Genomic DNA, 16,833 nt, shown 5'->3' with positions numbered 1-16,833 from the left:
ATTTTATACGCTTCATTCGAGAGCTATTCATTTCAAACAGATCGTTAAACAGCTCCTCCACGACTGTACACCCCCACCCCTCATGTCTATGCCCCTCGAGGCCCTTTCCTCTGGAAATAAATAAATAAATAAATAAATAAATTCGTGTAAATGTCTGAAGTAGACAAGACTATATGACATGTTTAGATCCTGGGACCAGCCCCTTTTAAAGGTCAAGCTTCGATCCAACGCGCGATAAGTCTCTTTTTATAGCGTGCATAAAACACAAAAATTAATCACTTTGGAAAGAGGGTGCCACTAACCAATGTTTACGAACGGCAAACACTCTTTACTTAGCGAATGAGGATAGAAAACGCTCCACTGCAACAATATCCTTCAGGAAAAGCATCCATTTGTGCTGATCTCCTCTTGCATTATCTATATTCTCGGGCTGGGCATACGTTAACATCTGCGTACAGTCCAACCATGCGCATCTTCCATATGGCCATGCATATTTAACATTATGAAGATTTCATATGGTATGCCATTCCCCACTGTGAACTGAAAAATCAAAAGCAAATTCGGTATGGCGTTATACATTTTCTCATGGATGTATATAATGCAGGAGAAGATGAGCTCGAATGGTTACTTGTTCTGAATGGTCTTGTAGCACAGAAGCGTTTTTAATTATCCACCGCAAGGTAAAGTTTCTTTGCGACTTGTAAATATCGGCTATATATTCAAGAATGCGGCAGCCTAAGGCTGCAAATCGTTGGTGCCTTTGGTGTTAAAGTAATGAGGCACCTTATCCCATTTCCTAAATGGTTTCGAGAAGCAGTGCTATCCTGGCAATACATAATACAGAAGTTTAAAAAGAACAGTGTGTCTGAAAGTTGCATAACCGTGCAAAAAATGTATAATAAAAGAAGGCAGCACCATGTACGCAAGCAGGGGACGATATACACTGGTGGTCCCGCGCAGAAGTAAACCGCTACGCACAGAAACTTGAAACGTTCTTCACAATAATATGTTGCAAACTAACTTAATTAAACCATTGTCGCAGAAAGTCTGCTCGGACGGCCATCTCTTTTGTCCTGTTTCGGTAAACAGGATGGAAAAGTAATCGCTTGTTTCTTTCATATCACCTGAAAAAAAAAAAGAAATAAAACGCACCCTTCTTTTGGCGGACAACGTCGTGACAGTGCAGTTGTCGTTCTGCATTTCTCGTAACCACTCACAAGACCTCAGCTCTTAGGTTTAGCTAACAAAGAAGTAAGCAAAAGTACTATACCTTACAGGAGTTCTTTGTTGATCAAAACCAATCGTCTAGTTGTATTTGCCACAATAAGCATGAAATCCTTATTTTAATTAAGGATTTCAATGATGACAACCATTCTCACTATGGAATTGACACGTTACTCATATTGAGAGCTTCTTAAGAGCCGTAGAATGAAGCGCATATAGGGCACTTAGGCGTCCGCATTCGTTACACGCCTAGTGGAAAAAGAAAACATTTTCCGCGGTCTGTAATTAAAGACATAAAACCCAGCACGATAAATATGAATCGCGCTGATGGGATTGTAGAACACCTGATTACTTTTACTTTATGAAATCTTTCAAGTTTACTGACAGTCGATTTTGTAGCAACTTTACCGCAAACCACCGGCCGAGATACCTTTTGTAGTCCTCCTGTGCATCTTTCCGCATTGCCCGAAGGACACACTGGCTCCCCTTTTTCCTTCTTTCGTTCCCCCCTTTTCCTTGCCTCCAGTTTGGAATAGCAAACCGGCTGCTCGTCGGGCTGACCTCCCTGCTTTTTCTATGATTTCTTCCTCTCTGTTGTACAACAAGCACTGCTTCTTGGCTTATGAACTTGCCTCTCAGTGTTTTTCTTTTTTTTCTCTTTTCAATTTCCCCAACACGTGCAGGCACTTCGAAGCGCCTCGTCGTGCGTGAAGGCCACCAGACGGAGTTGCCGTGCGACCTGCGCGATGCCCTGTCCAACGACTCCCTCGCTTTCGTGCATTGGTACCACGCCCCCGAGCGCGAGCTTCACAGCGGCTCCCCCGGCGCTGGCTCTTCGCTGGGATACGGTTTCCGGGCAGCCATGGCCAGCCGCGAGCCCATCTACACGGTGGACTTCGGGCCAGACCCGGCGCTCAGCAGGGAGACAACTGTCGGAGCCGCTGGTGGCAACGGCGCTTCGGGAGGAAGCGCGGGTGGGCGAGGGAATAACTTGCTGCAGGTGGGTGCCTTAGGCCCAGTATTAGCGCTTCATTACAGGGATTTGCTCTAAAAGCTTTCATAACTTGCTTTATTAAAGATGATATCATATCTGCATTAACTCTTAGAGAATTCTTGTACGTCTTCACTGAAAGAGATATTGTATCTATGTATAGTATTAGGTTCATCGTTCTGTGTGTATATATTTATGTATATGTGCAATTTTTGTTGTCCTAAATTACTTGGTTGGCTCACTTGTGTCAATATATTTGCAAGACGTGCACAGCGTTTCGCTTTGGTGCTGTAATTTGTCTATAGCGACTGCGTAAGCATTGGTGCACAATATGTCCCCAAATAGCAAAGACGCTTGCGAAAGGCGCTTTATTGCCGGGAATATTTTAAGGATTGCCTCGCGTTCGGTCGTGAATGAAGAATCCTTGCGTTTTGTTGAGGCCAGTGGCCCAGTAGTAGCCAACATTTCTAACTTCATCCCTATAAACCATTCGCGGACTCGCCGGTGTGCCCACACCAGCACTTTGCCTCGTGGTATTGACAGGGAACCGCCACTGTTCGCGCCCCCTGCTTTTCCCCTCTCCTTGGTCTCGCGCCTGCTCTGTTACCCATCCATTTCAATCAATGAAATGCGCCATTACGACTTCAACGAATGCGGTCACGCACGGGAGCGATACGTAGTTCCTTTTGGCGTTACTGCAACGAGCAACCCTTACAGCTTCAAGTTCGACCGAAGTCCGTAAGTTCTGTTGTAAGGCTACCATTTCACTGTTTGTATGAATATTGCCTAGCAACTGCTGAAAGAGACATTTTCGAGGCCCAACTGCGAAAGTAGTTTAAGGGAAGCCTCTTGCGCAAGACAACGCGCGCGTTAAATTCACCGCCTTACTTTAGCAAGATTTTCTTTCATTGAACCACCAATCGTTTCAAAGATGTTCAAGAAAACAGTATTTTGAAACTAAAGAAATATTGCGTACATGGCGGTTTATATAGGCAGCAAAAAAACACGTGTTGTAATCTGTTGAATGGAGTACATAGAGTACTGTACGGAATTTATATGACAATATTCAAGCGTTCACGAGATTTTGAAAATTGCTGTTTTTTTATTAAATAGTGCCGCCTTCCGAAAATACATGTGAAGAGATCATCAGGTTTGTTCGTGTGAGGTGGGCCAACGGTTAGTCATGATTTACGAAGCTTTCCTTTTCTAAGAGTAGTCTGTCATGCCATCCACTTTTGCTGCTTAACCTATTCGATAACATGATTTCCTGGCGCCTATTGTGGAGAATTGTGAAACATAGGAAAGAACCTTTCAGTACGTTATGTAGCTTGCATTATTCACGTACCTCTCTTTAACACGGCAACCTAGGATTTAATACATGAAGCCGGCGCGCTTCATTTTCTGTATTGTTTATTTTTTAAATATACGTATGTTGTGGCGAATATATCCGAAGCCTCCCAATTTATCTTTATACGTTCACCTATTTTATCAGTGCGCCAAATATGGTGTTAAAAATCGTGCAGTGCTTTCGCACCGAAGACATTTAAGCCCTTCGCATGGCGTTTGAGGAAGGGGCTGCCTATAATGGAAACGGTCCACTTTTTATGTAGTGGCCATCCCCATAATCTTCAGTATAAGAGGCCTCACAGAGTTTCATATGATTACTAAAGGGAACTGTGCCGCTAGTGCTTACGGCAGCTGAAATAAACGCAGTTCACCTAGCGTAGGAATGAGGGCTAGTACACGGCTTTGCCTAAAGTTCATCCTTCTGGCTTCAACTGGCCTTGTGACTTTGCAATGTGATAATTTTGAGAATGCACTGCGTTACGAATAACTAGATAAACATCATTATAATTGTTCGTTGGCTGTATTGGAGCACAGGACCTCTAGCACAAAAGCGGGACATTCAAATTATAACGCCACGAAGGGATGGACAAGAGGAGACACTGCAAGTAGCAGCGATTATGCGTGCTTGCAGTCTTCCGTCGGCACCGTCGAGACATGACTGGACATTCGAGGGAGCAGTCAATCAAGACAAATTTTTAAGATGTTATAAACAAGGAGAGAATAAACACAATGGTCATAAAAATTTGGAGAAATGAATTTCAGTGAAGTGAGTGGTGATAAGATAGGTGGATAAAAGCTACAATAGTCAACAGGGAAATCGTTCTGTTACACTTAAAGAATGAAACGCTGAGCAACAAGTCTTTGTGACGATAGCGCACTGTCGAGGCCCCAGATGATGTCACTACGGGTATATTTATTACTAAGCCAATTTTGCAAAGTGGAGCTTCGAGTAATCTCATTTTCAGGTTCAAATGTCCTCAGCACGATAAAAATAGGTGCGCTATCGATTCAATTTCTTTACAGTTCTCAAGCAGAGGGGACATCATCGGACAAGCTCTATGTATACGAAAATTCATTTGCGGGGTGCGACAGCGTAATCTGGTGTATTGAACTTCCAATTCCCAAGAAGAACACCACTCTTTATTCCATCTAAAAACTTAGATGATGAAAGTCTCAAGATGTTATCAGGGATAATTTTTTAAAATAATTTTGTATGCATAATTTTTTTGTATCCCTATGCAGTAACGTAAATTGAATGCGGTAAAATAAGAATCAAAGGTCCATTTAGAGATGCTCTGGATAGTCTGCCATTGCGTTTAAGTATAAGCCACGGAGGCCTGGAACCCACGGTACACAATTTTTTCGTAAAGTTGTAGGGACTAAATTTTAGAACACACTTAAGATACCTGTATTTATAGCCTTCGAAAGCGACAAACACACCAACAGAGAATCTGTATCTACGACAGCTATAAGACTGATACGCAGGAAGTTTGCGTAGTGCTAGAAGAATCACAAAAGGTTCTGGTTAAAAAAATATAAGCGCAAAATCTCGAAGGCGAGTATAGAAGGACTAAGAGGAGGAGAGAAAATGCCTTCCCCCGCCTTCTACTTAGGCATTGAACCATCAGTAGCTATTGCTTCGTTCCAGGTGAGAAAGGTAATCTTGTAGTTGCCCATTTACATATTGAGAGGGCAATAGTATACCGTTTTATTGGAAAATACCATCAAATTCCAGCTGAAGGCCTACCTTGAATTGACTTTGGTAAATACGTTGAATTTTCCCAGTCAGTGTTGTTAGCTGTACTTGTACGAATACGATCAGATGGGTGTGCGTGTAGTCGCGGTGGAATATTGCGATACACTGTACATTCTTCAGTAATAAAAACATACATTATTCTTCGTTGATGACTATCGTAAGTTTTAGGCACCTTTTGACTGTAAGGAACCTGCATCTTGTTTTTAAACATGATATTTGCGTTTTCATATACCGAAATCTCCTTTCCATAAAGTTAGAGACCAACGCACAATCGCAGGGCTTGCCTCTCTGATAACATGAGAGCCTGAATTTGTGTAGCTGGAAAGCCGGAAAACAAGAAGCGCCCGGATACGCGTTCCACCGTTAGCACGGAAGCCGGTCTTCTTCGTCTTCAGGGGCGCGCCTGCGGAATGGAGCGTCACCGCACAAGGTCACACCAGGCCTGACAATAAATTGCATTGCGTTAACCGCTTGTTCGTCTCTGCCACTCTTGAGGATTCCCTGGAACGAGCTCTTATAGTACGTTAGGAGCCCGTGGGAGTTGGTGGCGCCATCTGGTTCCGCGAACAGCAACCCGCATTCTCATTTCTCGGCAGTCCATTTGTGCGTTGGCCTGTCTTTCCGTTGAATTCGGGCACCGCGCGCACGGGTGAAACTCGCCTCTGAACACTGGAGTGTTGGGATCGGCGCAAAAGTTTGCTACATAGCCCCAGAGAAGACGAATTTTCGCCTGAGCACTTGGAGGTCACTTGTCAAGCAGAACCAAGCCAGGTGAGCTATCAAGAGTTCCTAGTCGACCATGAAAAGTATCTGGTGTAGTCCTGCATATCTTTACCTCCAATCGTACGTTTATTTCCCGACAATAGACGGGTTTTTACTACAGGTTGCGTTGGGGTGTCAGAAATTTACACTTTCAGCGCATATACAATAGATCCGAATTTTCAGGTTGAGTAGCGAGTACGGCGAAAGAACGATAATAGGCACAGAATGTCTGTGATACAGGCGCCTAGTTTCTTCCAGCTATATTTATTTATTGAATGTGCAAAGCTGACAGCGAGGGCCAAATCTTCCCTCATTCTCTGTGGCCGGGTACGAAACTGGCAATCTCCTCAGCAGCAGAAGGTAATATCCTCTGTGACGCAGCAATGTTTTCTCAGTGATTCATGCACATGTTTAGAGAGTAACATTGACCTAGCAGTCGCGAGATTAGGCTCTACCAATTCACAGATTCAACACAAATTGAGATTACACAGGCAAACAAGCCCTTTAATTCAACGAAACAACACAAAAAACACCAAATAGTGCGCAGAAGCGACTACAATGTTGCTTCAGATATAAGAAAGTACTAGGTTGTCCGTAATCTTCTTACCTTTAGCGTATTACCCGGTCCACGAAGCCGGGCACGGAAGTAGCGTAAAACAGTAGCGGTGATGGTAGCCACATGTTGTGACACATAGTTTTGACTACAACGCATTCAAAGAAATTGTTGCGTTAGTCTTCTCGTTCAAGGAAAATCACAAAATGACTGCACGTTGAAGATTAAGTCGTTACAGCGCTTTACTACTACATTTAAGTAGAAATCTTAGGTAACGGCGAGTTTTGTCACAGCGGAGGCTTAATTTTGCTTCTTGGACGAGAAGTCGTCCGAAGCGATGACTGACGACACGCCACCACGTGCGTCGAACACGCTCCTTCGCACTGCGTCTCGTAGGGATGCATTGTAAGGCTTGCAACGTAGCCATGGAGACGTCCGGTTCCTGGTCCTCTAACAGCGAGCCAATGGACTCCGACAATGACTACACCGTCGTGGAGGGCAAGCGACTGAGGAGAAAATACCGCAAGACAACCAAAGACGTGAGTGAGCAGTGCACCAATGGGGCGCCGACTCCGACTTACAGGATTGCTTTTGTGCCGCTCGACGTCTCTAAGAATTTAAATTCTCTACACAGACAGATACTTAACACCTACCTTGGTAATGTGGCTCCGAAAGGAATTAACGATGTGCGTTTCAACACCAAGAAAAATGTAGTCACAGTGGAAGTAGTGACGCAGGCCGCCCTAGAAAAATTGAAAACTGTGCGCATACTAGGACACATAGAAGTCCGGTCGTTCGTCGAGCACAGTGGTCGCACTAGGGCAGGTGTTATCTCCGATGTCGTGATTGACATCAGCGACGAAGAGCTTCAAAGGCTTATGTCTTCAATAGTGAAGGTCATCAATTTTCACCGCTTCGGTCGCTCGACAAGCGTCAAGCTTCTTTTCGAGGGAGACACGCTACCTGATCATGTCCTGGTGGGATACGTAAGACACCTGCTGCGTCCTTAAGTGCCCCGACCATTGCAATGTCACAAGTGCCTAAAGCTAGGCCATGTCAGCGCTGTCTGCACAGGCCACACGGCATGCCTCCGCTGTGCCGGCAGCCATGACATATCTTCATGCACAGTAAGACAAACGAAGTGCTCGAATTGCGATGGACCCCATGAGCCCAATTCGAAGGATGGTCCTAAACAGTAAAAGGAGAAAAAGAAGAGATACTGAACCAAATGAGCAAGACAAGTATGTCCCACAAGCAGGCGGCAGCGTCAGTGCAACACCGGAGGAGACGAACGCGTCGTCGGCGTGGACAAGCTGTAGGTCCAGACGAGCGCTTCCTGGCTCCAATTCCGCAGGTCCAGCAGAAGGTTATTGAATCGGCATCGATAGATCTCTCCAAACCATTGCTTCTAGCGAGCCGCGCAAGCCCGGAACCGAATGTATGTCCACGCTTACCGCCACGCACTCGGGCCTCAGACTGTCAGCGCGAGCAAGGCCAGTGCACTCAGATATCACCGTCGGACTCTGCCATCAAAGCCATGCTGCGACAAATAATCGTTGCCCAGCAGCTGCTACTGTCCGGTTTAAATACGCCAGTGGCGCTAACAGCGGCAAAAACTATGAACGCTATTGACAGCCTCTTTGCTACGCTGCAGTAACTTATACCTCTGCCAGCGAAGATGACTGTGCTGTGCTGTGAAGTGTGCACGTACGCATGACACTGAAACATTATGCTGTGCAGCCCTCATCATATTCACCACACCACCACCTTCCTTACTCTTCACATCCTATCTCTCTTATTGCCCCAACCCCTTCCCCAGCGTGGAGTAGCAGGCTAGAGGCATTCCACTCGGGCCGACCTCTCCACCTTTCTTCCATTAAATAGTATCTCTCTCTCTTACGTAACGGCAGTATTGGCATTGTGTGCTTGTTAATTAATATCTGCATCACAAGAAGTCGCGAGCAGCATTGTTGCTACTTTACAGCTCTTCAATAAACCAGTACTCCGCAAGTGCTAATACGCTTACGGATAAGCTAAAACTGTCTGAAATGTATGTCCGCGCACGCAGGTCAGCCGCTCTGCAGGACATGGATGGGTGGGGCGTGCCTACTTTTCCATCATTGGCCACCCGGCCAGTCTCAAGGTGAACAGTGTACGCTTCGAGGACGCCGGTATGTACACGTGCACGGCAGTGTACCGGGACGGCGCCCGCAGGAACTCGACGGTGCGGCTTCATGTCGTCGGTGAGTGCATTGGCTTAAGCGCCTTGGAGAACCCTGGTCTCTTCGGCCTTCCATAGCACCTCAGTAGCGCACTGTATGATTCGGAGTTGTTGGGTGCCGTTTTTCAACAGGCAGTGCTTTTGTGTATCACGCCATTGAGGTGGCCATATTATAGGGCATACGCGACATTCATTAAAGTGGCTTTGACGCTCACCTACCATTACGTAACCAGGATGGCGGTTTGCAGGTACGAATTGTAATATAGGTGTCAACATGCGGGCTGCTGACGCCGTTCCTACTACCTTCTATCCTTCCCGCCACCGAAACTTTGAAAACGTGTCTCAGATTTATTACTGCTGCTGCTGATGATGATGCTGGTGATGGTGACAGTTTATTGGTATCCAGCTTGAAACTGACTGGTCACAAACAGACACCTAGCCACCTACTTCAGATATTAGGGTATGCGATACATGATTCTCATTCTAGCAGTTATGTGTACATCTCTTTCATTTCTTACTCTACCTTAAAGCTTCCCTACCAGACCAGTACCGCTACCTGTCTTTAACGGATCCGGTCGTATTAATCTCTTTCCTGTTTTTTTTTTCGCCAGTACTCTAAACGTCCCTTTGTTACCTCGACTGCTGACCGGTTGATCTTTCCACTCAGTTTAAATCCAAGCGCTTCTGGAATGTGTGCTTTACCTACGGGTCTCAATGGGCAAATGCCTTCGCAATCCATTAGGACGGGCTGAGTGGCCTCCGATTTTCCCTGGAGCAGGCACGTGCCTATCAGATGGAAAGTCATTTTGCTGAGGGAAAATAACTTGTGTTGGCAGGCCTGCTTATGGAATTTCCCAGATCCGCTATTGGATTCGCTAAAGCTTGGTTAGCACTTTCTAGTCATTAGTTGAACTGCTGACTTTCTCGTCAGAAACGTCAGAGCACTACATTTCCCAACCTCATTTAAAGAGTTAAGCAATCTGTCGTCTGCAGTTTAAAAGGCCCCTGGCAAGGCCACATAGCAAATTTCAGTTATAAGCTGGAAATTGTTACGCGAGCTCTAGGGATCCTTCTGCCACAAGAATTTTTCAAATTGGTTCATTAAAAGCCCAGATATAAATACTTAAGTGTCGCGAGTTCATGATTTCACGAGACGAGCGCCTCTGACCAGAGAGGCACTCTCTCCACTTGCCCCGTCAAGCCTCCGCCAGCGAAATTCCTTCCCTGCGTTCTCCCGTACCGGAGCTCGAGGATCGCGTGACGCATCGGTCACGGGCCTTGCCTTCAATTATTATTTCCTCGCATGTTTGCTGTGCGGCGCACTTCCGTTGACGGCGTCACGCGCAAACTGTTGCGTTTGTCTCCTTTTGCGCAGCACACGCTTTTCCGCGCTGTGCACGAGAACACTTGACTGGCGGTGTAAGTTAGCGCTACACGAATACTAAGGCAGGCACAAACGATTCGTAGAGAATGATCGGGCGCTGGAACATAGTAGAAAATGATCTACTTTTGTTGTCTGCGCTCGCGACTGCATGAAGCGGGAACAATCATACAAAAGGGAAGTACTCTTGCTGCGTTGTAAAGTAAAACAAAAACACGCAGACATTCTGTCTGTGTATTTTATTATTTCTCTAAACTATAATTTGTCTAATAAAGCAATATATTCGCAATATTTCTAGCAGTCAGGTGTCCCTCCGAGGAACTCACAGCTGTGCGATATGCGTACGCGCACTTGTGCGATATACGTCGACAGCGAGAAGAAAGGCAAATGGCGCCCGGTTTGAAATTTAAGCTCTTTCCTTGGTGCGTAGCGACGTGGTGCAATACTTAGCAGATACGATTCAAGCGCTACGCATTCTATGCATGGCGCTTGTACGCTCAATATGGCTGAACCTGGCGAGGGGCCCTTTAAGCTTGCCATTATTACCTCAAATGGTGTTTTCAAAATTACTCATTATATTTGAAGCGTTGACTTGCCTAACTGTTCACTGAACCAATGGTCAACTTGTAATGGCAAAAGTGGTTCACGAATCATAGAAATTAGGAATAGAACAAAAGATAAAGAAGGTGCCTACCAGAATAATTATCTACGTAGGGCTTCACCATCGTTAGCACATGTTATCTGAAGAGCTTAATGGTTTCGTATGCGCATGACGCAAGCACCACATTTTCTTTCTTATACTTAGTGCAAACTTTTATCCTTCGTGCCCCAGCTCTGAGCAGGTTTTAACGTGATGCGTTTCACATTTCTGAGCGACAATTGCTTAAACACAAAACATACCTGGGAATGCGGGGAATTCTTTAGCTGCTCATCTTAGTCGCTGTTGTCTTTCTTCGATAACTTCAACGCTTCCATATTGACAAAGAATTATGTGTGTTTATCTTCGAACTGCTATATATATATATATATATATATATATATATATATATATATATTCTAGTAAAAGTAAAAAAAAGTTGAAATGCGTAGTAAAAAAGCGAATCTTGTTCAACCTATATCTGTTCCTCTTTAAGTTAAATCAGGTGCTATTCTAACCCTAGGGGAAGTTAATTGCGACTTACGGTGCAAACAGCAGAAGGCAAGATGTCAAGAAAAGAAAATGCTCTTCCCTGCCGGTCCAATACCACGGTGATGTCTATGCCGGAAGATAACGTAGCACAAATTTTCATTAGATCGTAACTAGTGAAGAATACCTAGACACTCAGTATTTCAGCAAACGCTTGTCAAAGACTTTCCTCTTTTACATAGTGTGCTCTGACTAGAGTCATGCTCGAAAAACTACCGGTTCTTTTCAGTAATCTCCATTACTTAAACCGCTAAATTTGTATACGTTCGTCGAGAATATCTGCATACTTGGAGCGACCATTATACTATCGAATATTTCGAAGGAATTACCGGTGAGGCTGTGTCTAGTTGCAAAATTATTTCGTATACTGCCCTCCTCATTTGTTGTACAGGAACATCTAAGTGACTTCATATTAATAGCATTGGGAAGTACACGAAGGCATACGTCACTGTTTCGTTGCTAGTAACGGTCGTAAGGGAAATTTGGTGAAGTGCTTTACTCTACAGCACAGTAGATTAACGGAAGCACTCAAGGAGCCAGTATGTTTCGGTTCGAAAATGCACATCTTTTTTTTTGCAGTTTTCGTACGAGCAATGCCCCGCCGCACATTTGGGCCATATAATATGCGACCTTTATATTGGTAATCAGGCTATTAATCATTTTGTTTTGGTTCACCAGTGAATTGATGTACCCTAGGAACATTGCTGGGTGGTGCTAAAGAAGAACATGGCGCATACGACCGAGAATGCCTCACTGAACTGCATGTATTCACGTGTGAAAGAGCATGCTAATCTTTAAGGCTCGGTCGTCACATCACAGGTGCGATGGTGCGTTCAAATTTTATTTTACACTATGCGAAAACGAAATACAATTTATTCTACATTTGATGTTAAGGTGTGTGACAACTATAAGGTTGAAGTAATTTAGCAGTTTTATCCTTTTATAGCAATGTATGCCAAAATTATTTAATGGCATCGGAATTATTGTATTTGATGGCAGGCCAAATTGGCGGAAGAAAGGAAAGAAAGCCGCACCTAGAGCGTTTGAATCGTTGAACAACAAATCAATGTCGAAAAAGTAACAAAGTGTGGGAAATGCATGGGATAAAGTGCCAGCATTGCCTCATTAACTAGTTCCCCTGACAGTTGAAAATCGTAACCTTTTCCAACGTAATAGTTGGCAAAGTCACAAAGCATTGCAAATGCATGGGATAAATTTCCAGCGTTACCTCACAAAGTGTTTCCTCTGACGTCTAAAAGTCGTAACATTTGAAGAAAATGCATAATGCAGAAAATTGTGATGCGCGTGTACTTTTCACGAACGTGCGTGTTCGATTTTGTTTCAGGACGTAGTTTTACCTCGCGCGATCTTACGGCGGTGCGCAATGTGCGCAGTTCGATGCTGTGCTGAGCACACACACACAAAAAAAGAAAGACGGCTTTTGGTTTCTACAACTTTTTACCTACATGTTTTGTCTAGCGGTTGCTCATGACTGCTGATGAAAAGCCTAAAAGTGTTATCTTAGATGTTCATTTCGGAATAGTTCCTTATAGCGTTCTTTTTTTTTTCCACCTGCATCGTTGGTGATCAAAGAACTGAACTTCAAGAAGACAACATTTATTTGAGTTCTTCGATGTTGCAATTCCTGTGCCCTCATTTTTGTCGCTCCTGTGTCATCGCTCCTCCTAAAACAACAATGTGCCCTGCCGAAAGAGGGCCAGCCATAATAAATATGTGCAACGAAAAATCGAATCTGCGGCCGAAGGCAAAAGGGGAAAAACGAAATGGCCACCGACGCACCTCAGGCACTAGCGTTCGTCATTGGTCAAATGACAAAGGTCTTTACCCCTAGCCGTTAAGGCGCTGATAGCGAAGAAGGAAAGTGGAGAAGTCAGAGGCGATGAGGAGGCGGATAATAACAAAAGAAATGCTAAGATCAAGAAGGCCACGCCAGACCATAAAGAAAAATGTTTGAGGAGAGCATGAAGAATCGAGCGGAAATTGAGGGCAATATCTTCCTCGCCTTTCTCCTTTCGGCGGGGGTCACTTGAGCGTCTCATTTTTGGTCTCTCCGTTTCTAGCTACTACACCTCTGATCGACCATATCAGCCTTTATTTTTACAAGATGCCATTTATTCTGCTTCTGCGTCATTTCGCGCCATTATTGCTTTTCGCCGAGTGGCGTCAGAGGTCGTGACCCCTTTTTTGTTGCGTACCAACCGGGGGTCAAACGAAGGGCACGAACTCGTAGCGAAACAAAAATCGTGCGCCAGACTATCAAGGATCCTTATGGTACCATTCGGGAGATAAATCGTTCTCGGATTATTCGACTGATAGGGTAAAGAAGGAACGTCTGCGTTGATAGCGGCACTTGAAACTTAGGCACACTGCTGATCTGGACGGCTTATCACTGTATTCTAGAAAGTTCCTCCAGTACACATGCCGGGGGAATTCCTGAAGATCAATGACAGCGCCACCCCTCGACTGAAGTAATCTGCGCACTTCGGTGACAATACACAATCGCTGCTTGTGAAACGTTGGGCTAGGTAGTTTTGGCGTCTGTTCGAATGCATATGAGTGAACGTTTGCTTGTAGAGAACTTCACGTCGAACGAATAACCGGTAAATGTTATCGGACAACACCGTGTCCTTTGACCGCCGTCCGTGTCTGCGCTACACCTGGCGGAGACGTGGATGCGCACGTTCACGAACGCGCACGTGAAACGCTGCGCAGAGAGCGTGAATTCGTTGGTGGACACCAAAATAGAAAACGCTTGTTTTCTTCTTGACATCGTGGTGCCTGTAAGTGATTGGTGGGTGTCTAGATTGCTTTAATGCGAACGAGTCACTGGAGTAATGTTTGAGAAGTCCTTGTGAGTTATACATAGCACATACAAGGTGTCTTTGGCATTCTCCTTGGAGGGTAAACTTTGTTTTTGTTGTCGCAGGCTTTTCTGTTTCTTGGTTCTTGTACGGTACGGTTAGGATTTTCATGTGAACGCCTGGTTTTCCTGTAGCGATAGTAAGATTCGAAAGTAGCGATGGGCATCGGCTATGAGGACCAAATAAAGGGTGCACAGTCTGAACAGATGCCAAATTAGACTGAGAGTAGAGTTTTATATGGTGATAAAGCAGAAGTAGCCGAAATGATATGTTGCCAGTGAGCATAGGCGCGTCACATGGTAGTAGGCAGGGCCTGAGCACTGAACTAGACTTGCGGGTTACAGCTCCACAGAGCCAACAACGTCAAGAAAATGGCCCAAGAAGCAAGCTGTTTGAGAGGCCGCCAATAAGAAGCCAAGCTGGCAGTAGACACCATTTCTTCATTCAATGATGGAGTAATGCAGTGACGGGCACGAATTTTTTGCTCGTCGTTACATGGTGGCCTAATTTCAGTCATTTACAAGCCTTTTTTTGTGCGTGTGTGTGAAACTCCTATAAAAAGAATGCTTTTACGCTTTGCAGCAAAGTGTCAAATGCTTCCATATTTACCTTAGCATCTCGAAACACATGCCTGAGAGCATGCCAAAAGCTCGCGCTCTTTTCCAACCTCTGAGCATCTCATGGCAGTGTTTCTAAATCTTGCTAAAACTGGCTTGTGCGCAGGACATTCGCCAGCATGACGCATTCTGCAACTGCAATGTACATTAAGCGATTACCACAGGTTTTGCGCAAGCGTTCTCGAAATATTAGGAAAACCTACCCGCAGATATATTCAGTACATGTCTAACAAAAAACTTTCTCTATTACAATGTAAATATGAACTCTCAACGGATAGATACCATCTAAAGAAATCGCTTTTGTTTTAAGGCGTTGGCTTCTCTTAGCTCGTTGCCCGTTTTGTGCCGTGGTTCCGTCGCCACGGAGAGAAGCGAGTGGGAGAGATCAAATAGACAAGAGAGCCACCAGAAGGCGCTTTCTACCCCACCAGGTGGCGTCGCCTTCCGCGTATCACGAACGTTGAAGCTCCCCGATGACGCACGTCATCGTCCCATCGACGTCATTCCTTCTACTTCCATCCATCGTAATCACGCTGGCATCATTCAATCCTGATTGTGATGGCCTTCTCCTGTAAACATCGTCTTCATTGTGAGAGATGCAGTTCTCGTCATACCGTCGTCGTCACGGCGTAGTCGCGATGCCGTCGTGGTCGTTCCATTGTGGTCATTCCAGCTTCTTCATCCGACTATCGTCTTATGATCGTTGTCATGCACTCGTGACCTTGCGTTCGCGGTCACGCTGTAGTCGTTATATAATGCCACAATTTAGAATCAGTCATCCAGTTGTTGTCATGCCGTCGTCTTCATACCGCCTTCGGATGTGCCAGTGTATGTTTATATGTATAGAAAGCCGGTAAGAACTTGAGCATCGGAGAAATGCGCGCAGAATAAGCGATAACGCTATAAAACATGTTTTAGAAAGAAATGTCATAGAGAAGACCTATCTGAACTTGAATCTAACGCTTAAGCACTCGCTTTGCACATTATTAACCATCCCGGGAGTTTTATTGTCAGCAATGTAATACTGCTGGAATGAAACCCGTCACTATGAAGGTGCAACTAGCGCGCATTTTTTCTTTGCGCTTTGTTCAGTTCAAGTCACTTGGGGGCAATTTTGGCTTGTACAGGTGGAGTTGGTACTACACTGACGACCAGTCTCATAGCCACGTAACATGGCGCCTTCGAATGAGACCTAGAATTACACGTAGGGGATGCCTTACATAGAAGAAAGTGATGCCCCTCATATAAACGTATATATAGGATGCGACGGTTGAACTTTGATTCTTTGCGATAGTGGCATTGCACTGCTGCATTTTTACCTTTTGAACATTTATCTGCCTGGCCGAGGAAAGAAGTTTGTTGTGACCTGTGTCAGTTTGGGAGCAATAAAATTTTTAGGCACCTAGAAAATCTGAACGCACTGTAACATCAGACGTGACAGAAAATATTCGCAGGTTAACGGTATCTGGTCAGCTTTCTTATTTTTTTCTATAAGGGCGGTTTCGAAAGAGATATTCTGCAAAGTGGGCGTTAGCAAGTAATGTTGCGTAAAAAAACAAAATAGGTTGACGGCTTTTCAAGTTATTAAAGTGTTTCAGCAGCGATGCAATAGCCATTGAGGCTCCTTCCAAATACTTGGACGCATATATTTTTTTCACCCATGATAAGTGCTTTATATTGTGCAGTTGAAGCAGTAGATAGTGAAAGTATCCCAACATATTATATAATTGAGAGAGAACTGACAATACCTGAGAACGTCTCCTTGAAAGAACTTTTCCTTGAATTCTTCTGAAATGATTATATATATATATATATATATATATATATATATATATATATATATATATATATATATATATATATATATATATATATATATATATTCATTAGTTTGTTTACCACACCGAGTCACC

General features: G+C 44.5%; 1 protein-coding gene across 1 annotated transcript in view; it reads left to right on the top strand.

Moving 5' to 3' along the window:
* The window catches only part of LOC142572885 (neural cell adhesion molecule 2-like), a 297,408-nt gene that overhangs the window by 231,428 nt on the left and 49,147 nt on the right, over positions 1-16,833 (top strand). Inside the window, exons 2-3 of the mRNA XM_075682323.1 lie at positions 1,908-2,224; positions 8,702-8,876. Of these exons, the coding sequence (XP_075538438.1) occupies positions 1,908-2,224; positions 8,702-8,876 (492 nt within the window). The remainder of the gene's footprint in view (positions 1-1,907; positions 2,225-8,701; positions 8,877-16,833) is intronic.

This window comes from Dermacentor variabilis, chromosome 2 (genome assembly GCF_050947875.1).
Source record: "Dermacentor variabilis isolate Ectoservices chromosome 2, ASM5094787v1, whole genome shotgun sequence".
Classification (NCBI taxonomy): Eukaryota; Metazoa; Arthropoda; class Arachnida; order Ixodida; family Ixodidae; genus Dermacentor; species Dermacentor variabilis.
Note: the sequence above shows the minus strand (reverse complement) of the source record. Positions and strands in the feature narration are given on the sequence as shown.